The sequence below is a fragment of the Struthio camelus genome, chromosome 26, assembly GCF_040807025.1.
Source record: "Struthio camelus isolate bStrCam1 chromosome 26, bStrCam1.hap1, whole genome shotgun sequence".
NCBI classification, from domain to species: Eukaryota; Metazoa; Chordata; class Aves; order Struthioniformes; family Struthionidae; genus Struthio; species Struthio camelus.
In genome coordinates, this window is record NC_090967.1 from 7,154,634 (window position 1) to 7,178,399 (window position 23,766).

A 23,766-nucleotide genomic window follows, 5' to 3' on the forward strand; every position below is an offset into this window, starting at 1 on the left:
ACTGTCCAAATACAGTAGGGATGAAGACAGATAGCAGCCAAGGTGAAGAAAGTGACTCAAACAGGCTGAAAAAGATAGTGTTGGACATAAAAGGGCCTCAGGTAAAGACGCCTCTGTTTAAAACAGGGCGGAGGAGAGAGAAGTAGGAGATGCTGACTGCAGGCCTCGTCCAGGGATGAGACAAGAACTAAAGGGAGCTATTCTGCTAACGAAGCATAAGGTTTGAAGCTATCAATATCCTGAGGACAAGAAAAGAAAACCAATTGCCACACATTTCCCTGGGGGTCAACAGTAAGTGCAGTAGAGAGGCTTATCACAAGCCTCAAATGACTTCTGCTGGATGCTTTAGGAAACTGGCTGCCAGTCTAGATGGACCACTGGATTTACTCCATTTGGGCAATTCCCAAGCTCATATGGAAAAGGCTGTGTTTTGAGTCAGCATCCGCAAACCAAACACCACATGTAGATTAGAACAATGTTCCCTGGGGCATATGAATATGACATGAAACACACATCGGTCAGAAGCACTGGGCCTTAAGCAGCAGCCACATTAGCCTCAGCAGAACGGCTGAGATACCAGCTGCGCTGAGTGCAATTTGTAGCTGTGCCTTATGTAATGTTTTCTGAAAGCTGTTAAAGCTAGTTAATGCTTTTTGAAATGCATAGAAATGACATTTCTTAATCAGGATAGAGCCAGATAAGCTAAAATACTCTCAGATGTCTAGAAGTGTGAGGGGGTCCACCACCTCCTAGAAAGGTGGGCATGGAGGAGGAGATGGGGGGCCGGAGGGGCCATCTCCGGCCCAGCAGCCCTGAGGCCAGCAGCGGCAGGCAGACGCCAGACAGACAGCACCACCTGCCGCCGCAGCCCGGGGACACAACCGGCGCTGCGAGGACCCACGTCCCCAGCGGAGCGCCTGGGCCCCGCCTGCAGCAAAAGTGAAGGCAACACAGGGCAAGAAATTCACTCCAGGCTGGAGCTCCAGCTCCCTGCAGCCATCCACGCAGAAGCCAGGAACCCCAGGACAATGCAGTCCTCACTGCAGAGTTAAAACAGCTGCAATTCGTAGCATAAACTGCAGCTATAAAACGCTTCAAATCTGTTAACGCTTTGGATAGTCACAAACTGCAATAGCACTGTAACCATGTCAGAGGACACAGCATAGTAAGACAACCCTCTGGTTTAGCAATAACACACAAGCATCGTGAGCAGGCCCGATGACATTGCTGACAGCAGAAGTGAAGCTGACTCAGTTTCCTTACAGAGCTCCAAAGCCCCTCACCCACACTTTTACATCTTAACTACTTGTAGTAGAAAAACTAGAAAAACAAACTCAAAACAAGACAAAAAGCCTCGTTTCATATTTGTAGTCTGTGATCTTTCTCAAACAGCTGAAGACAAAGAAAAGTAAGCAAGCCCATGCTGAGGGCTGGGGAGCATCAGAGCAGCCTGGCTGCTTCACTGCTGATGAGCTGGTAGGAAGTCTGGTCTCAGGTCAAGATCTCCCAAGTGCTAGAACCACATCCCATCTGTGACCATGTAGACATCAAGTTAGCTGCTATACAGAGCATAACTGCTGCCCCAGCTATTAAAGTTTAAATGTAAGTAGAGACACTGTTCAACATCAAACCTCAAACTATTGCAACAAGTGATTGAAACAAAAAAAGACAGAAAAATCAACCAGCCAAAAAAATCTCTACTCCTACCCAGCAAGTACCATTCTTGTTTCTATCACCAACCTGCTGTGTAAAACAGGCACAAGTCACTTTGTTTCAATCTCCCTGCAACAATAAATTGGGGTTGGGGAGTGGAAAAGGTGCAGACTGAGGAAAATAAATTCAGATCAGAGACCAATGAGGAATGACAGCAGAACCTGACTACTCAGTATTTCGCGTTAGAGAAAGCTCGAGTAAAGACTTTAACTCTGAGCGTTCTCATTTGCAAGACTCACATCAATGCTATGATCCTGTTTTAAATTTAACCTCTTTGAGCTTTGCCTTTCGGTTTAAAAACTTTAGAGAAGAAACAATGCAAGAAATGATTCTATAAAGAATAGCAACTGCAACCCATCAAGCGTTTAACGTATCTCAGGAAAATATCACATTAGAGAGCCTTCAAAGTCTTATCATAAGCTTCATAAGCCTACCTCCCTTTCTAATACAGTCTCATACCTTCATAGAAAAGAGGTCTTTCCCAGTGCTGTGCAAGCTGAGCATTTGTTGCATCTACAGATTTTACTCAATCTTTTATTTAAAGTCGGTTGGAAGACTCACCTCTCAGTAAGTCTGAGAGTGGAGGACCACAATCCTCTGGAATTGTGTAGTCACCTTTCCCGATGTTTTCAAATAACTTATAGATATTATCCCCTTCAAAGGGGTAAAGACCCGTTGTAATGTTGTATCTGTAAAGGCAGAAGGAGAAGCTGTATGAGAAAAAGCACACAACACAGGTGCTCAATTCTTAAAGTGAGGAAGCAAACCAAAAGAAACCAAGAGGAAACTCAAAGATGAGAATTTGATTGTATCTAGAATGCCTCTTAACTTAGACTTCCATTATCACAGCCTCTTCAGTCATATGTGTGTCAAAACCACCAAGGTATTTCCCTGACAGGCTGGGACAGAAGAAACCTTTAAAAACAAATACTGGAGAGATACTCAGCTACTGTAACAGTGGAAACCATGAAGTGCTTGTATCCCAGACACTGAGAAGTAGCTGATATAAACTTATTCTAACATGGAGTTAGGACTACTTTCTTCAGCACTCGCTTTGAGGAATACCTACCTGTCCGAGGAAGGGGGACCAAAACAGAGCCAGAGAGACACTCCCCCTCTCCACACACACACACACACCCCCCAGACAGCACAAGTTTGAACTATTGGGGGATTATAATTTCTTACTGCAATTCCTGGATGCTGCATAGACACTTACAGTGTGACCCCTGCTGACCAGATGTCTACTTTAAAGCCTGAAAAGGTATCAAGGCCATTGGCAATTTCTGGTGGCTGGAATGCTGGCGACCCTTGGCTCGTTCTGCATGTGTCATCCTCTGCAAACGGATGCAATGCCTGCAACAAAAGTGACTGATTGCTTTCAAACTCAAGGCACACCAGTTACAACTGTTAGAAAAGATTCACCTGAGAAACAAAAGAGAGAACTCTGCTACTAACATCTACTTATAAAGCATGAGCATATATGCCAATGTAACAACTGCATGCCAGTGACACTTCCCTCCACCACTCCTAGCAAAGGTAGCCTTATAATTTCCATTGTATGAGCACTATGTAGTTAAATATAATTTCACCACAGTTTTGGGTCTTGAGGTGTCTAAGATGGATATCTTCCTCTGTACGTTTCCTGGGGGGGGAAGTTTTGTGCTGTTTTCAACAATGAGATAGAAATGTTTTGCTGAATATTCACTGTTGCAATTGGCAAAAATCATTCTAGAGTCATAGCAAGTTTAACAGAAAAGTCTAGTATAAACACAGAGTATATCAATTCATATCACAAAAGTGACCTAATTCTAGAATGTCATATTTCGCACATTCTTGACTTTGCTGCAGTTTTCACATACCTCTGCTACGCCTAAATCAGATATTTTTAGTGTCCCATTGGTTGTTAGCAGGAGGTTCCCCGGTTTTATATCCTTATGGACAATCCCTTGGCTGTGCAAATATTCCAAGCCATCTATAAGCTGACAAAAGTACCTGCAAAGAAAAAGAAATCAAGTACTTCCAGAAACTCTCAATGAGCTACTGATAATACATGAGAACACTGTTATTGCATGCAATGTGGAAATACATTAACCTTTAAGGCTAAGGAACTTGCGACTGAACTGTGGTGTGTATGTAGTAAGCAGTACTTAATAAGCTTCTGGAAAAGTAGTCAGAAGTTACCTGCTAGAGCTCAGCACCAGTGTGCTAGCCTCTTGGGACTCTAGGCTCCTCTACACCAAAGCTCTCTCCGCAAATCCGCATATTTTGCGAGCTCAGAGCACTAAGCTGGCACAGATGTGATAGTTCATTCAGTCTACACAAACTACACAGGTTGCTTTAGTCTAGGCTAAATTAAACTAGTAAAAGATGCACTCCCAGTGGCATAACTTGCTCTACTAGGGGGTGAATGAAGTTTTCTTCAGCCTAAAGGAGTGTTTTGCTGGTACAGCTTACTGGCTGGGCAAAGCCAACATTGACCTAGTCAAAGGCTATGGACAGGTCATTATCATAGAGTAACAAGCGTTATTTATTGACAGCCTGACAATAATTGAGCTTGCACATGCCTTATCCCATCATAGCCAGAAAGATTATCTGACTTAATGTACATATATTTCACTTAAACACCTTGTATTCAAGGACAAATATGTAGTTACTACAGATTTGAGGGTTAGCACTGATTTGTTAAACATAATAACCTTTGCATTGTCATATCCAGAATACTAAGGTTCCTTTACTTGCACAGTGAAAGGGTCTATGGATCAGCCTGCCTAATAACTAAACAAGCTAACAGATCACGCTAGATATTACTGATCCTTAATCCCACCCAAAGACCTTTAATCTCTTTTCTGATACTGAACTGTATAGCTTGCCTCTCATTTAGATAGGGCAAGTCCTCTGGAGATTCTTCCAATGCACCCATCTTAGCTGAACAGTAGAGCTGCAGTAAAGGATCCCTGTGCGTCTCATGCACCAAAACAAAAGTGACAAAGAGAAAGGCATAAAAAGATGCTTTAGTTTCCCAGAATGCCCAATGGCTCTTCCTGCCACCACTCCATTAGTTTCATTTCTTCTGTGAATGATAAAGGATGTAGTTTTTATACAAAGCAAGTTTTACTTTAAAGCACAGTCAGCAGACTAAGTGACAGAGCAGAGCATACTCTTGAAATCAAGGAAGGCAGCAGTGGTGAGAGAGACTGATGCAGTTTAAGTAGTAAAACTGCACTTACCCGTGAGCCTGAAAAACTGGAAATCTCTTTTCTGGGACACTGTCCAGCATTTCCTGCATCCCACACACACAGTACTCCATCACCATATACGTGAAGGCAGAGTTAAGGAAGTTTCAAGGTTAAACACTTCAGACACATGCTCTGTGAGGACTGTAGCCCTGTTTCAGCGCAACTGGAGAGTTGCTGCATAGGCAGTTCTGTTACCTGCTATAAACATGTTATTGAGAAGTAGAACCTGAGCTGTGCTGCACCTTCTGAAGAATAGGAAGAGGTCAAGGAACCCAAAAGAAAATAGTTGTCCTGCTTTATCATCAGCAGTAACTCAGTTGTCAGACCTGAGGCAGGATGTGACCTCAACAGAAATGAAGTTTGGGAGCATTGTCACATTTCTTTGTCATGCTTGTGAGACATATGCTCTGGAAAGGACCAGAAAATTTAGGAAACCACTGGCAGAAGAGCTTTAGATTGCATGGGGCTTCCCAAAATCCTCCCATCAGTCACTGAACCTTTGATTAGCTCTGCACATCTTCCAAGACCCTGTGCTCTAAGGCAGAACACCTCCCTCTCCTGTGTCACGGCAACAGCATCCATCACTTTTGCAGCAGTAAGACCGCAATAATGTCACCCTGTAAATCAATAGCAGAAGCAAGACTAGCAGAAAGAGCTCCCAAATTTCACTCCTACCATTTTTAACTCCTGAAGAAACACATGCACTACTTACATCACAGTGGCACAGAAGACAGCAACTCTACTACTACCCTTTAAGAGACTGACACTAACATTAGATCATATAGGCTAGCTCCTAGAAAGCACAATTCAGCTCATTCTTTTCTACAAAGGACAATATGATTTTGGTTTCATTAGCTGCCAGACTCTCCTTCCACCTCTTCCTTTGTAGCTGATCAATCTTTGTTTGATTAGCCAGATTAGAATAGAGGCTGGAACATTTTACCATGCAAGTCTATTAAAGATGACCCAAGAAGACTGAAGCTCTTGATTCTCTTCAAGAATAGGGTTTGGCTCCCATGCACAGTTGTACATACTGGTAGCAGATGCTGTCAAGAGCAGGTGCCAGCTGGGATGCTGCTTATTGAATTGAGTTTATTTTCTGCCTGGATTAGTTCTCTGTTCATCACCAGTTCTGCATTCCCAGCCACAGCAGCCCATTAAATACTAAAGGTGGTTGATATTTTTAACCCAATCATAACTTTCCCTTCACCAAAATCAATGAAGGTGCTGACTAGATAGGCAAGTTGTTAAAACACTGTCTTTCCAAGCACAGGCATGGCTGAAGCCTGCAGTTCACTTATATCACAGTGACAGAAGAAAACTCATGTAAGAATAGAATCCTCCTTTCTTCTACAGGCCAGTTTTAAATGCCATAATGGCCATTCTGGAAATGAGGAAAAATTTTGTATTAGTGAGGGGAGGGAAGATGCAGTTGACTTCACTTTCCTATAGCCATTCAACTTCCATCTGGCATTGTTTCCTGCAAGGCACTAATATAAGTATTTGCATGACCACAGAGTAAAACAGATATGGGAACCGACCTAACAGAAAAGCCAATATAAAAAATAAAGTGACTTTTCAACCAGATCTGTTCCCAAACCTGTTTACCATGCAGCTGCACAAGTGCTTGTACCACCACATCCTAGAACATGATGCACATGCAGCGGGCGTGCCAATGAGAAGCTGGAGTAAGGTTTAGCAAGACTACAGATAAATTCTCCCTCCCTACCCCAGTGAAAGCAGATTTCTCCAATGACTGCCAGTTATGTGCACAGAATAAACAGGTATAGGAATAAGCTTAAGCTTTCTCAGAGTGTAGAAGCAGGTGATAACAAAAATAGCAAAGTTCACCCATCCTCACAAGCAGAAAGTACTGATAGAACAATCAGTTCTTTTTCAAACACCACTGTTCAGGATAGTAAAACAAGGAATATCTTTCCCTGCTTACAGGAGTCAAAAGATATTTCTGCAGGACCATTTTGTGTTGTCATCACCTGTTACCAACACACGAGGTCTCTCTTGGGCTCTTTTTCCCCCCCTCACTTCTCACTTAGCATCCCAGTTTCTTGCTAATTAAATGGTATCTTTCTACAGACAGTAATTGAATTATAGCCCCTTTGGTCTGTTAAGGCTACAAAATATAAATGAGAGTTATGATTTTTTTAATACTAATGATTTTGTGACAGAGTATGTGATCTAATTAAAGCACACAATTAAGTTACCCATTTTTTGAAATACTGTAAGTAGAACACTGTATATAGAAGCCATTGTCAAAAATAAAAGCAATCATTTAACATGTACTACAACAGATCAACTCAATAAGTTTACAGAGTGGCTGAAGTCAAAATGCACTTTGAGTGTAGCAGACATTAGAAACTATCCAGCTCCTCACTTCTTATTTCACTTGCAAGTTAAGGCATATAAAGCTCACTGGTTAGCACCTATGCATGAGGGGGGACACGGTACAACATGCAATTTCATTTTGAAGTCTGAAAGATGCACTGAGATCACAAGCCACAGTTTAGTTTCAGAAGCTGAACAATTTAGTTTGAAAAAGCTGGGCTGCACATCTCATGGGAGCAGCATGCTTCCAATCTCTCATGACTAAAGTGACCTAAAGCTTGTAATAAAGAACTATCAAAAGGGACAACAACAAAAAACATGGGAGGCCAGGATACGCTTAGGAGTTTGTCTTATCTTGTTAAGGACGACCAGCAGCAAAGCATACTAACTGCCTACTTTTAGAAAAGGCAGCATGACAGTAGTACACAGCCCCTCCAAACAGAAGGGGGCGGGGGGGAGAAGAGCTGGCAGACATCTGTATGCCGGAGAACAAGTGGATTTTTTTTTTTTGAGTGGGGGAACCACCTAAACCATTGCCAAAGGTAGCAAAAGAAAGATATTACAAGGAAGAACTGATTTCACATAGCAAAATCAAAGGAACCACCTTTAGAAAATAAAGCACTAATATATACTAGTAGGACAGGAGGTTAGAAACTACAGCTCCACAGTTCTATCTTCATCTCCAAGTTGCTGAAGGTCACACAATAAAACTAGTATTTGAGGGTCAGTTCTCCCCTACCCCAATCCTGCATCTATAACCTAAGGACAATGCTTCATTTCCTAACAGGGAAGTTGAGAAACTTAAGAAAATGTACTTGCGTGGAAAGTATTCCAGACATGCAGAATGTTTGTTAATAAGAGTGAAAGTAATTTGAAGCTTAAGAAACATTCAAAAGGGCCTTAACTACAACAAAAGCAGCACTATAATGATAGCAGAAAATAAGAATTCAAACCTTTGTATCGACAACTGTGTGAAAATAAAAGGATATATTTTCTGCTTTTCTTCATTATATAACACATCTACCAACTGGATGACATTTTTGTGCCGTAATCGTCGCAGCAGCTGAATTTCCCTGCAGGAAAAAAAAAAAAAGAGAGAGAAATTTACATTTAAAAAGTCTATTTCCTTACTATGGAATGAAAATAATGTTTTTCTAAATTCACTTGGATTTTAAAGACATTTCAGACTGCACTAGTCCCAGCTGCTTCACCTAAGATTACCTATAAATTCTATTTGACAGAAGGCCTTGTGATCTTTTTTGAGGTCATTAGCCCAAGATTAGACCCTGAAAATACGTACTGGTCATTGTCTAGGAAAATAGACAAATATCCTTCCAGTTAATAACGCACAAACACCGAATTTTCTTTGGACAAGAATTCTAGCTCATTGGTAAACAAAAGCCGGGCAGTTGTGTTCAAGGAGCAACTTACTTTTGTGCAACAAATCCGTTTGGGTGCTAGACATAAACCTACCACAATAGCTAGAGCAGGATTGGGATTAAAGCACCAAGAATGGAACCTAGTCCTAGAAAGTGTACAACTAGAAACAGCTGATTGCACAGGTACTCTACTTTCTTTTATATATTAAAAAAATACTATAATCACATAATAAGAACTGGATCCAAGTCCCTCCCCCATGACTCTGGGCTTTACAAAAGCATGGATCCCTCACATCCCTCTTCTCTCAAAGTCACATCACTTATATCAAAATAAAAAAAAAAAAACACACAACATTTGCATATATCCAAATACCTATGACTCCACATTCTTATTTCTGTTTTACACTCTCAGGTAAATTCCCCCCCCCTCCCCCCCCCCCAAATGTAGTGCTCCACTTTGGATATTTGATGGGTCAACAGGAAGATGCTGATAGCAGGACACCCTCATTCAAAGTGAAGAACAAGACAACGGCAAGCTGAAATGGGAAGAAACATATCATGCTGATTCAATCCAGAGAGGAAACAACTCATCATACCTTCCTGCTGGACATCTTCATATACCATGCTGTTTGTGAAAAGAGAAAGCAACCTGGGGACACATCATGCACTGCAAGCTCCCTACCTTCACAAGCAGCACTGGCATTGGACTTGCAAGGGCCTGATGCAGGGGTTCACAGTGCTCTGCAATCCTCTTCTCACCTCTCTCTCCTCTTATCCTTCCCTACAGCCTTAGACAATTGTCTCATTATTCTCAGTTAAAACCACTGCTGACTAAAGGAGATGTCTTTCTTCTACAAGAGAACCACTATCAGAACTGAAACACTGTCCTGTCAGCAGTTCAGGTAAGTCACCAAGCCTATCCCAATTTGTTCTGCATGTAGTAGAAGATGCAGCTTTTATCAGCTTCCCTCCACTTAAAGCTTTTTACCAAAGAAGGTTAGGCCATAGGGAGCTCAACTCACAGTCAGTCCCTTAGTTAAACCCCTAGAGATGTACTACATGTGTATCTACCATCATATCTAGGACAGTTGCTTCCAAGACAAACCTTTTATGTTTGTACTTCTTTATATGCAAGTGTCATCTGTAGCTACAGGAATTGAAATAAGTTTGCTTGGGCTATCAGCCTTCATGCTTCAGGGTACGTGTTTATCAGCAGCGTGACCAGGAACAACCCCCATAGATGTCACAGTATAACACAGTATTTTGCAGTTAGGTGCCCCCTTCTTGCTGTCCTAGACTGCTACTAGTCAGCCCCCCACACCCCTCTCCAAAAAAAAAAAAAAAGAAAGAAATGTCTATACCTTACCATCAACTCTCCTCCTGACAGTTTGATTGTATTGTGAAAATCTTTTCCACATGAAGAGAAGTCGCATTTAAATGCAAGTATAAAACCATCAGAAATCGACTAACCTACTGTGAACAAGAACAAAGGAAACTAACTGCACAGTACAAGGACAAAAATCAACATGAAATTCATCTGAAGAGGGGCCATTCAGTAGAACTTAACCTCCCAGAAAACACAAAATAAACAAAGGGAAAGGTACCTTACTGACAAAAAAAACAGAGAAGGCAACCAGGTCATCCAGTAGCACCGCATCTTACATGATGCGTTCAATCTGCAGCCATAAAAGGGAAGATAGTCAACATGCAGAGAGGCTGCCAAAGGAGCAGTGAATCGCCAACTTTCCTGACCCGAGAAACCCTGCATCAAAAGCTTCCTGTGGACAGAAGATGCATATGACAGATGTCAGAGAGCCGAGGGATGGAAGAACTCCAAGAGAAGCTCATAAGGGAAAGATGACAACAGCTTCCTGGAGGTCCCATCACTCCCTTGTGGAACAGGCCTTGGCTGGGTACCAGAGCAACCCCAAACTCTGCTTCAGCAGCCTCTCTGGCTCACCTCCTCTCCCAGACATGAGCTACCCAGAGATCTCCCACAGCAATGTAACCCTGCTCTTGACATGGCCCCAGGACCTAAGCCTCACCTGAGCTGCTTCAAAGCCAGAACTAACAGCTATAGGCCGCACAGCCCCAAACACCAAATACAGCAATATGACCAACTACTCAGTGTTGTGGTTCCAGGCTAAAAACCCCTGGAAATGGCCAATCCATCGGTCCATTACCATCAAGGCATTAAAACCAATGATGCAAAAATAAGTACAGACAAACCATCCTGAAGATGAATCAAATTCCTCATATGCAGTAGCCAGCTATTTAGCGTCCTATACTAATACTAGAAGTAGATCCAAAGTGATCTAGAAATTCACATGACTAAGAATCAGTCGCAAGACAAACCAGTGTCATCTCAAGATGTAAAAGAAATTCCTCATTTCAGTTTAAATCACATAAAACAGACTATTTCAATGCAAACCTACCTTCAAGTAACCCACCCAAAACCAACCACTATATGAGGACACAAAACCCTAAACAGTGAAAACGAGGAGTGAAGGGAGCCACAGTTCACTTAGTTGCTTACTAATGATATGTTATGAACACAGGAAGGAAAGGGAAAATACCGACTGATAATAGTTCCTTCATCCATTAGATAGGCTGCCCTCAGGTACAGGTTAAAGGAAGCAACACACAACATCAGTTAAATGCAGCACTCACACTACATACAGTGCCTAGCATAAGGGCACTTCTATTGGGACCTGTGGACAACACTAATAAAAACACCTGCTTTCTTCCTATGCAGGAAGGAGACTTCACTTCTATACCCTCCCACAAAAATGATTTTAATTAAAGCTAACAAAGTGGATTGCTGAGAGAGGCACTGATCTTGTCCTTGGCAGGAGAAGACACTAAACTATTTCCAAACATTTGCATTGCAATGTCACAAAAAATGTATTTTGATTATCAAGTTCCAGAGATAGATGCTGCATGTGTAACTTGAGTAACTTGAGTTAGATGGTGCGTGTATATATGTGTGTGTGCGCGCATGTGTGCGTGCACCAATGTGCATACGCATGCACACGCCATATCTTGCTAGAATTTAAACAGAGGCAAAATTTTCAGAAGTGGTTGCTCCTGAAACACTAAAAATTCAAGCTGAGGAAAAAGCACAGGTTTAGGTATATGGTGTGTGATGCACCACACAAAGCTGATTTCCTGCTCCTCTACCTCCCTCCCTTTCCCTGCTCCCACCCTTCCAGACCTCCACGTGCTCACAACACATACAGATCTCTGAGCAAGCATTCAGTAATTTAGAGATGAAACGAAAGGACAACGGAAGCTGGTGTAGGGGAAGAGTTCTACAAAAGACAACAAAATTGCAGCTCAGAGATCAGTTTCCCTTTTCTCCATCACTGCTCCCTCTTATTCCTACAACCAGGATCCAATTACCAATAAGGAAAAGGCAGATTAGACAAGGCCCCGTAGGGTGAGGCAGGAACAGGGCCGTCTGGCAGGCACACACTAGTAACTGGCCAGCTGGAACAGGCTCTCCGGTGTACCTCTGCTCAGCTGATTATCCTAGCCTATGCACTCTTCAAATACATCTTCCAAGGGAGGCTTGGCTTCCAGGACAATTCAAAAAATGAAGTGTCCAAGGTAAGAATAACAACATTTAGTCTAAAGAACGCATAAAAAAAAAAAAAGGAGTTCCAGTTAATTCCATTTCTTCCAAACTTTAATCTTAACTTTACCTTAACTGAAATTAAGAGCTCTGAATTGCATCCTCTGGAAAATAAATAAGGTAAAATGAATGAAAACACACCTCATCTGCCCTCCCTATGAAAATGCAGCTTTACTATGTCATCTCATACCAGTCATTTTGATTTTTGCTTCTTGGGATTTTGCACTTTTCCTCAAACCACTACATTTTAGCATCTTTTACATTAAACTTGGCCTGTAAAATCCTACTGGATACCAGTTGTGAAGTAGAGAAACAGGAGGATCAGGATAGTCAGGTTAGGGTGGTTCTGTTAACTTTCGGAAGATGCTTTGCTTCGCTTTGTTCCTTTGCTACTTGATTCTGAGCTCACGTTAAGCTACGTATAAACTCTTCTTTTAGCTTCTCTTGCCATTTGGTAAGTTGCTTTTAAAAGCATGGTTAAGATTCAACAGTTAGGACTCCTGGAACCAGTATTACAAGGAATTAAAAACACAGCTTCAGAAGCATAAGCCTCTGCTCAGACACATGACACACTGAGCTTAGAAAGCCACTCACCCCTCTCCTTCACAATTAGCCAGTCTCTAATATTGAGCTGTGGCCAGTACAAAGGCTTGTTGATGCATCACATCTGACTAAAAAACAAAAAAAAATTTTGCATTCCTGCATCTTATGAGCCTTTCGAAGGGGCAGTTATAGGTTTAAGATCTCCTTTCCTGAGCAGTACTACTAATTATTTTGCTACCAAGATTTAGTCCAGGCACTCTTCCTTTATCACTACAGGACTTTGAAAAATGAAAGCTAAATAGAAACCTAGGATAACAAGGCAAAGCTCACAAGAGCGTTTAGTTTAAATGGCAGACAGATTTGAAAAGTGATGCAGCAGCTCTAATTTTAGTAATGACCAAAAGGCTGAAGTGGATTAAATTAGCATAGAAACTGCAGCCAGCATTAGTGTAGGTCTAAGAAGTTTCTGCATAACAAAGGGAGACAGGTTGAGTGCTTAGAACAAACCAGCGAGAGAGGGAGTGAACGCACATTTATTTAAAAGACTGCTTTGCTGTGAAGGCAAAGAAAGCTGCCAATATTAGGAACACATTTTAAAAATCTGATCCCAACAGCTCAGTCCTTTGTAATACTGCTTCAAAGTGCAAATATTAACTCCTTTCACCTTTATTAGGCTAATAAACATTACATGTTTCTGTAATGATTTTTATTCAAAAGGACATTGTGAACCACCAATCTAAAAGGCCACTGAAGTGCACCCACCTCTGGGGGAAGAGGCCAACAGCCCATTTCCCAGAGGAAAGATTATTTCTATTTTTAGCTACTCTTGCATTCTAAAATGACTAAGGAATGAAGGCAGCCAGAACACAACCACCTCCTCCAATTCCATTTCAGTTTTCAAACTTCACCTTATAAATGAACATAGGGGCACATCTTGCCAGCAGGTGCCTAAGTTTACTTTTTTTTTAAATTAACAACAAAAAACTCTACGCAAGGAAAGCGGTGGGTTGGGGATGTGTCTGCAAAATATTATCTGAAATAGCAGCACTGGGCAAGGGGGAATGAGACTTACAATCCAGCAGCCAAGGCCTACGTTCTGCGACCTTTCTGGTAGATCAAGGCAAGAAGACTTCCCGCATGCTGCTTTCTCATACTAGTCTAGTGAATCTGTTCTGATTTTCAAGATGCCTTTTGAGTTGCTCCAGCTTTGCCTCCTTTGCTTGCTACCGCTAAAATTTAAATATGAAATTTAAATTGTAACAATTGCTTTTGAGATCAGACCTATCCCCAAAAATGAGGGAAAGGGGGAACCCCAAACACTCTGGAAGCCTGGTCTAATGGAGAGCAAGGGCATTTGGGCCCCCTCATTGTACTGCATGCAGTTTGACAGCTGTAGATAATATATTGCTAGCCCATCTTTTAGTTAGGACCCTTCACTTCACCCAGTGAAGTGGCTAGGCTGTGTTCTCTCTGCAATGGGATAATCACTTCCATACCACCCATCCTACTTATCACTGTCATTATCTGGAGAGAATAATTTGCATTATGGAATTTTGTTCTTAGTCCTCCAAACTAGAAAACCCTAAGACTGTGAAATAACTGTTCATCACACTACAGGGAAGGCCGCCTCATGCTCACTGGTGAACCAACTCTGCTCACTGGCCACCTTCACTAGGCAGACTGCAAGAATATGGGGGCTAGCTCTAAAGCATAATCAGTTCGGAGAGAGGAAGGGAAGGAGAAGAAAACATCTGCAAAGATGAAATTTGCTAAGTAACCAACACAATTTTAAAGAGAAAGGTTAGTATGCTGTAGACCCCTTATTGATTAAGTGGGGGGGAAAGACATTGGCATAGCAGTGTCACTTACAGCTGATGTCCTAATATAATTACTCTATTTCTAGAAAATGTTTGTCAGGCTTGCAGAAACTGTCTCTGAGCCTGAGGAAAGCTTACCCTCACCTACCCCATTATCCACTTTCTTACTCTTCAGCACATAACTGGAGCCCACCTCAAGCTCTCTAGATCCAGCACATGGCACGGAGGAACCAGACACAAGGAACTGGCATACTTGCACTGCAGAGCTGGTGCCACAGCAAAGGGCTGCGAGATGTGCACTGAGAACAGCACCATATGCCAATCCTGGCACATACCATAAATCCACTAACACCATTCTAGCTAATCACTACAAAAGGACTAAAGAATAATTCAACTGATCTTTACACAAATGAGCTGCTACATTATGTATTTATCTAGATTGATTCTTTAGTTCTGTACAGCCAAAACAAATTCAAATTACATGTTAGCATGCCTGATATGCCACAAAGCAGATGAACTTATTCAAGGTCTAGTTTGTGACCAGTCCACCCCCCTTCCCCCCAGTTTATTTTACCTCAGAACTTGCCATCCATTTGCAAGGATGTGATAGGTAATTTTCATCCATATGAGAACCTGCACCTCTTCCCCCTTGCCATGTCTACAAGCTAGATTTCAGATAAATAAGAAATTGAGCACTCCACTGTTCCTATCTTTGACATCAGTTTCCCCAGAAATGAAGAGTTTGAACTGTGCCACTCACCATAAATCTTTCAACAACACTGAAGTGTTCCCCCTTGCACTAGGTAAGCCACCCTGCCCTAACACCAAATTCTTACAAGGCATGGAGCAGGCACCACAGGGTCAGTTCCTTCACAAAGGCTAAGGAACAGCAGTCATCTAGTGTTAAGTCTGTGCGAGTGCTTGTCAGTGCCTGAATAGAAATGATCATCTATACCATAGGAAGAATTTTCCCTCTGACTAAAGTGCTTTGCTCTTAAGCGTCAGCAAGGAGAACATTACCCTGAGAAACAACGGAACTTTAAATCCTTGTGGATACTGATGCTAAAAACTCTTTTCGGTTCCTATTTTGTCAAACAAGTTGCAAACAAAGGAGCATCAAGACCTTTTTCCTCCAACTCAGATTTTTTCCATTCTGCAGCTCACTATCCTTGGGTTTGGGTTGTGTTAGTTATACTATGTTTTTATTTGCCTGCTGTGGGTATATTTAATATTTGCATAGGAAAGATCTGATGACATGATTATTCAGTAAACAAGGAGCCCAGCCTGAGAAACAACACTAACAATACATCTCCATCTACAATAGCTGAGGTTCAGAGTCCTGTGGTTACAGGTACACTTATCCACCAGTAAGTACCGATGAGGCCCTGCACCATGACCAGTTTGCAGCAGCAGAGCCCCCAGGAGCAGCTGCCAGTCTTTTCAGGCTCCTGGAACGTACTGCAGATCCTTGCCGATTCATTGGGTGAAGGAAGAGGGAGAAAGACCATGAGGAGAGACGCTTTATGAGCAATGAAGATGCAAGAAGCGCAAAGGGGAGTCTGAATTGTTAGCTCCATTTTGGAGATGGCAACTCCACACAAAGCAGTTTTGATGAGATGGAAGGGGAACAACCTAAGCTTTACAGACTTGAATGTACACCCGGCATGGGAGAAGGGTGGACACAATTCTGTGTTCACAAATCCAGTGCTGTTATATATCTTTCCAAGTTTTAGTATCCAAATAGTTCCTTCTCCAGCCGTTACTGAAAATTACGTTGCTAGCATTATACTATCTCCACCATGTCCCCACTGCCTCTCCTTCCTTTAAGGCCCATGTGTCAAGATTGACACAGAAAGAAACATCCACTGTGGTCAACAGTCATTTGCTTATGTGTATTCAGGAGCCCCTGAAGGGTTAAAGGCTGCATACTCAGGAACAAAGTGTACTCTCAGCCACTAATATACAAAAAGATTTGATCCGATAGCTCTCACTTTCCCAGAAGCTTAGAACATCAGAAACAGTCTAGCAAGGAAGCATGCCATCACAGGAAGGCACCTACTCCAGAACTCCACTTTCATTTGTGTGCCTCAGGGACTCCTATGGAAGGTTAAGTCCACAGTATTACCCTTTCTCTTTACTAGTTCCAGGACTCCATACACGCTGCATTCTTAACACAGTTGTCAGCTATTGCAAGCCCGAGATCCACTACAGTACCACTACCTGAGCTCTTTCGGAGATTAGAATTTCCAGCATTTCACCACTGAATCTAAGTAAGCATCCAGATTAACAAAGAAAGCAGCACACTCACTCAGGTTACACACTGCAGAGCTTTGAGTTAGGAGTGAGGGACAGGAAGTCAAATGAGTCAGCTCAAGACCATCTTCATCCAAAACACATACCTCTCCACGGCTTACAAGTCTCTCCTTCAGCAGAACTGCCCATGTTTTGATTTGCAAGACTCTTGACTTGTAGACCAAGTAGCAAACTGCCAAATTACAGGCCTCCTACCCATTTTAAACCTCAGAAGAATTCTAATGAGCATGATATTCAAATCTAAGTAATCACTGAACATGGTAAGTACAGTACAGGACACCTGGGATATGCACAGAAAGTTCCAAACACTTAATTAAAAATGTGAAGCTATTAGCACTCAGTTTTATTAAACTGTGCTGCTAGAGACAAATAATCTTCCAAATTTTCCTTCATCTTTTTGGCAATCCTACTAAACTCACTTTTTGTATTAACTGGAAGTAGTAATTAGCCACAGCACTGCCTGATTGAATACACCACCCCAACCTTTCTCTGAAAGGACTGGAGACATATGGACATTCCCTATATTTATTCAGGGGAACGTTTGTCTAGCAGAGAAAAGTTTAAACCCTCAACATCTTCAGTTTTACAGATCCCTTAGTAGTTCATTTTTCAGGAACGAAACTGGAGCGTTTGGGGACAGAAGACAATCATTCAGTTTTAGGAAGCGGAATTCTCAAATATTCCAGTCAGTTTCTAGGTCCACAAAACTCTGTTAGTGCACAAGGAGACAAGGTTGCAGCAACCCGCACATACATGCGGGATGAGACTGCAGTCTCGAGCATTAGCAAGAAGTAACAAAAATTGCGTTAACAATCAGAGCTCCCGGAGCTATAATATCAACCCCACATACCCAAGGTCCCCAATGCATAGAAAAGACCTGCAAAATCCTCTGAAACTGATCATTTTGCTTTCCCTTTTTGTCATTACTCCCTGCGTATTACTCACTCATGCAATTACCCAATGGCCAAAGGTCTAGGAACTGTTTTCTAGTGAGTTTCTTTGATGACACGCTAGCAAGAGAAGCTTCATCTTCACCACAACAGCAGCAGTACTCAGCCATCCAGTGATAACAGCAAAGGCACAAACCTATTTTTATATAGTTTGATCATATCTCTGTCAAATCAAGTTGCAATACAGGAAAAAGCTACAGATACAAAAAGTCAGGAGTGTAGATGACTGTCGTCTGATCTACAAAGAGGTGCTGTCTTCTCAGGCAAGAGAAACCATATAACAAGGTATTTTGAGACTGAAACATTAAAGGGTCATGTCCATGAAATAAGTATACTTAAACCAAGAAAACTGAAAATACAACCAGTGCTAATTGCTCAGACCCTCCACCAATACACTTTTAACATGTTTGCAGCACTATACAAAGAAATCACCCCCAGAGCAAAAACTAATAGTTAAGATGATAGGCAGTGATTCTACAGCAGAAAAAAGATCCATTAGGTCAGGAGTAATGATCTTATCCCATTTCATTTACAGTAAATGGAAATGTCTACCTGTTTCCTGCTTTGGAGGAAACTTCTATTTGCACATCCCACGGGGGTCATTGGAAGGGAGAGGGAGAATTAAGCAGTGGTCCAGTTCTGATGGCGGATGAAGGAAGAGATTTTAGTCTCAAAGGACACCAACTGAATTTGGGATGCTTACAAAGTAGAGCCAAATAGTTACAATTCATATCTCACATGCACCGAGCAGCAGACATCCTTGTACAGATAAGGTCACAAAAAACAGGAGCTTAAAGAAAGATTCACAACTTGATCTGACCATCTTTGCTGTCTTTCTCTATCATCTCCTCCCCCCTGCCTCAAAGACTGAGGCAAGAAGCAATAATGCAAAGAACAGCACTGGAGTCAAACTGAACACCTCTGATCACAGGCTGATCTCAAAAACAAAACAACCTTCAGGATTAGCAGCTCATTATCATCTTGGCCTTATGAAATCAAACCTACAGTTGCTTTGAATGACCTTTTGAAAGCTGATTTCTGATTTTTACACTCTTGGAATCCACTCTTCTCTGGAGGGGGGGAAAAAAAAAAAAGGGGGGGGGGAGAGCCTTTTCACATCCCTGAAGTCACAACAGACTTGCACCCCCCCAGTCCCCTATTTTTTTTGGTAAGGCCAGAACTATTATACTCTTAGATGTCTTTAATTCTGGTTAAAAGCAGTAGTCAAACAGCCAAAGCTAAGATGCAATAGCTTGAATTCTTCCCTTTATTGCTCATTGTCCATCACACATTTAGTTGTCTCTCAGTCTCATCTAGAGAGAATCTTATTGCTCAGAATAAGAAGGGAGTTCAGCCTCTGTGGCCCACTCCGTTCACGGAGTGGAAGAAGTCAAAGGAAGCAAGAAGTGCCAGAGTAAGACCAGTCATGGTAGTGAATTTTATGAGAGGGAATGCCTCCTCACTGAATTGAGACCTAAACATTTCCATGCCACTAAAGAGAAATGAAGCCGAAGGAGCAAACCCACAGATTACAAGCTGTGTCCTGAAGTCAACCTCTGAAATAACATGCTGTTTTCCATACGATAAATGAAGTTATTAATAGAATACATCTGAAAGGACACTAACACCACAACTCCATGGTAACTGGTGTCCCTTCCAGTTACTTAGAAGCTAATCAGTGGTTCCGCGGAGCAAACAACTTCAGTTTCAAGTATGAAACTAATCACATACCCAATTCTGCTTCTCCTTATTCTGTGGAAGTAGGCCCCACTAACACAGGAACTACCTTGCATTTACGCATTACTTCAGGTATGAATAACTTTCAAGTGAGAAAGTAGAACTAATGGTGAGCTTCAGTTCAGAAAGTGATCTTCTGCTGTTCTAAGGTACGTGAATAACTTGCTGGGCATAAACCCTTTAGCAAAGCTGCTCAAATCTAGTTGTAGAAAGTGAAATTTTAATGGAATCTGGCCAAGCAATATGACTGTGGTCAAAAAATGTTAGAATGGTACTCCGTTCCAGTGCTACCTGGAAATAAAGCCTTACTGTGGTCACATTGGTATTTGCACATGCAACGGTTTGTGTTTTCCCCCCCCTACACTGCCCAGGCAAACTATACAGGTTTGATTATATATCCTGCGACATCAGGTTCACTTTAAGCAGAGACAACTTTTTCTGCACATAGCAGTCACGTCAAAGGGTTTTGACCAGGCCAGAGTTCCATTGTATAGGTACCATATAAACATGTGACATTTCGCCAAATAAATACATTAAAGATATCTATTTACCACTGAGCAAGCAGATAAAGCAAACAAGTGTGTGGACAACAAAAAAGACAAGGTGACAAAAACAGGAACTTGAACTAAAATAAACCCTTATTAGAAGGCCACATCACATATCCACCTCAGACAGTGTTTTGAGGCAGGTGCTGCTGAGTCAGAAAAATATCCATAACAAGACAAGGTATTGCTTGGCTAGTCTACTTTAATAACTAAAGTCCATGAAGCCAAAGGCATTCATACATGAGTAAGGTTTCTACAGAGTTCACTTCAGAGCATAGGACCATTACCATAGTTTTGATACCAGGAAACTGTCAGGTGTCTTGGCAAGTTCTTTTTCACTGAGAGGGGGAGAACTTTAAAATGCGAGATTCCAGTACGGCAGAAATACCCCCCCCCCTTGTTTGGTGAAGTACTTAACCTAAGGGAGGGGGGGCAGTGATAGAAAGGGGCACTCCTGCCTCTACTAGAAAAACAAGAAACATTTTATTACACATTAACCAGCAGTTTACTCTTATTCTGAACTTGAGCCAGCAGAGGAGAGAAAGCGAGGCCCCTGCATGAAAGACTTGTTGCTATTCTGTAGCTAAGCGTGTCCACTGAAGGTTAAAAGGGAAACTTAAACAGCTAGCTGACAGAAGTCCCAGTACAGGATGTGAAATATCTTGCAGCTGAGCTCGGAAACTCAAACCAAACTGAGAAACAGAAACAAGACTCTACTAGGTCAGGGCTCTACACTCAGCACACCACAGCGAAAGACGTAATACAAGAGTCTTCTAAACATCTCATAAGTTTTCCCTCCCACTATAAGATAAACTGTCACAAATAATTTGTTTTGGCTGCAGAAGGCTCCCCTTCACACCAGATAAACAACTCTATCTTGCTGGGCTGTAACAAACAGCTTGCTGTGGAAAACACAGCTGGCTGTTAGGTCCTCACATGTAGGGCACAACACCAAGAAAAGGGAAAGTTTCAGATAATAACAACTCTTACAAATGAGGCATAACACCAGGCTTCTCCCCGCAGTATATTTTAATTAGTTACTTGTGCACTGACTAATCAGTATGTAACTGGCACTTGAAATACCTTCCAAGCACAAATCTTGAGTCACTGAAAAGAAGAGCTTGACAACCCTTGTCCCCATTTTACAGCTGGAGAAATCAACTGAAAAGAGCCTTGAATTACTTCCCAAACTCATTAATTAGAAGTGAAACCAAGAATAAAACCCAAGACTTCCTATGCCCATTGGGTGCATAATACACTGGATCATGCATTCCAGGCACTTATTTCATGGGTGGTAGCAATAATTACCACCCTAAAGAGCTTAAGAACCACACACACACTTATATGGATACACAATAAGAGAGAGCAACAATACAAAGTGTATTTCTGCACTCTCAGCTATACCATCCCTCATCTTTCTTAGTTGAGTTCACTACAAACACCAGTTTTCAATGCATCTTTGACATGAAATTTTAGAAACAGAGATTCTCTCTTACTTTGTAATGAAACTAAGAAAGGGCATGTGTTATATACTCTTCTGTTCAAGGGGACAGATGCGCTTCCCATGCCCTTGAGAATAAGCTTCCTCTCACTGTTGGGCAGCATTTAGAAGCACCCTTCACCTTACAGTTGGCTGTGTTTCAACGGTAAAGAGATTCCTGAGTACATATGGTTTAGAAAGCACTTCCAGAACACAAAGCTGTCATTATTTTAAATGATAGAGAACATCAGTTGGAAAGTAACGATAAAATTTAACTCCCTGGATTCCCAGCTACTGGAAATATTTACTCACTTTTTCACATTTGCCTCCCCATTGGGAATTCTGCGTAGCTTCTTCTTCTTCAGTATTTTGACAGCTCTCCTACAGAGGGTTTCAGAGTCCAACATCTCCTTGACTTTGCCATAAGACCCTTCTCCAAGTAAGTCTCCCATTAGGTATTTGCCAATGAGCTTGGCCCTTTTCCGCCGTGGCTGGTAGATGACCTCCGTGGAGTCGATGCGATGGATAAAAGTGTCCATCCCCACAGACATCAGCTCACTCTCTGCAAACATACCCAACTGCTGTGGCTCCTGCATATCCATCCTGGATTAAGTTCCTTAACCTGTTTTCCTTAAGCGCTCAGGGTTTTAATCCTGTTTGTTAGTTTCCAACACTCCCTTTTACTCCTTCTTGAAAAAAAATATCCAGAAGATTGTACAAACATGAATAAAAAAACAAAACAAAAAATTACTATGAGCTGCTTCCAGCTCAGTTGGATGCTAAAAGATCCAGGCCTGGCTCCAGTAACACAATGTCTCTTAAAAAGAATATATCCTTGACCAGATACACTCAGTTTGGGATTTGCTTTACTTCTGACCTGGTCCCACCACTAGGGTTCCTTCAAGTCAGCTTGGCCTTTAACTTGGCCCAGTTTGATTTTTAAGTGCTAGGTCATCCTCTGGGACTTTAGGTCACCACATAAAAACAGACAACAGCCAAGTCTCTTTCATGACTTTCCATTACTAGCAGATCATAGCCACCAACTCCAAACTGTGAATCGCAGGGGAAGCGTTTCTGCCCTGCTGCCCTCACCTTCCAGGTACAAGTATAGAAGATTTTTTTTTCAGCCGTTTGGAAGCTGGAACCAAGTTTCTTTGAAGGAGTTTTCAGAATCAATTCTAATTTCTTCACTTTTCACGCCTACAAAAGTTTGAGGCCTTCGGTGCCTATCAAGATCTCCCAGGGGCATCCTTCAACCACTCGGATTCCGCCTGACACATGATGTGTCTCCACCACTGGTCCAGGTGTCAGCTGGTGTCAGACAATGCAAAACCTACTAGAGCTTTACTGACCCACCTTAAAACAGGAACAACCAGGAAGAAGTAATTCTCTCTGTCCAGTACCCAAAACACCCCATTCCCTGTCCAACAAAGGAAGGTCAATGAGGAGATGCTAACCTTGCCTGGGCTTTTCTCCCCCTCTGCAAGCCCCTTCCACAGGTGTCAGTCGGGGGGGGGGGGGGGGAAAGAGAGGAAAATGAGCAATATTGTACCCACCCCTTCAGAAAGTGGGGGAAGGGGATAAACCACTCACAGTGCAACCAAGCCACCACAGGCAGGTCGGAAGGCAGAGAGGGGACCCCGGGGGGGGGGGGGAATGACCTTTGGCTCCTGGCAGGCCGCAGCCAAGCCCCCCCCCACCACAGCAGGGCGCCTGCGGGGGGGGGCCCTCTCGGCAAGGGCCCGTCCCCTGAGGGCCGGGGGTGAGCCCCGGAGGCAGGTTCAGCTGCTCGACTGCGCGCCCCGCTGCCGCCTCTGGGGAAGGGAGGCGGGGGGGGGGGGAAGGGCTGGCGGCCGCGTCCCCCCTCCCCGCAGCCGGGCCTCGGCGGCGGCGGCGCCGCGCTCCCCCCCCCCCCCCGCGCCTCAGGGGGGCCCCGCCGGCCGCTGCCCGCTGCTCTGCCACCGCGGCCCTGCCCCGGGGCCCGCGCCCGCACTCCCGCTGCCGCCACCCCCCGTTACCACCGCCGCCGCCGCCGTAGCGCGCACGCCGCCGCCATTTTGTTTACCTCCCGCCCCC

At 42.8% G+C, this 23,766-nt stretch overlaps 1 protein-coding gene across 2 annotated transcripts in view; it reads right to left on the reverse strand.

The window, feature by feature from the left end:
* The window catches only part of STK11 (serine/threonine kinase 11), a 50,761-nt gene extending 26,995 nt beyond the window's left edge, over nt 1-23,766 (reverse strand). The window contains exons 1-7 of one of the 2 annotated variants that reach the window (XM_068920435.1): nt 23,709-23,766; nt 22,003-23,001; nt 8,282-8,365; nt 4,941-5,030; nt 3,573-3,705; nt 2,930-3,066; nt 2,275-2,402 (exon numbers count right to left, since the gene is read on the reverse strand). In XM_068920435.1, coding sequence (XP_068776536.1) covers nt 2,275-2,402; nt 2,930-3,066; nt 3,573-3,705; nt 4,941-5,030; nt 8,282-8,365; nt 22,003-22,292 — 862 coding nt within the window. In that variant the 5' untranslated portion in view covers nt 22,293-23,001; nt 23,709-23,766. Of the gene's footprint in view, nt 1-2,274; nt 2,403-2,929; nt 3,067-3,572; nt 3,706-4,940; nt 5,031-8,281; nt 8,366-22,002; nt 23,047-23,708 lie in introns of both variants that reach the window. The other variant, XM_068920434.1, reaches the window with a different exon arrangement.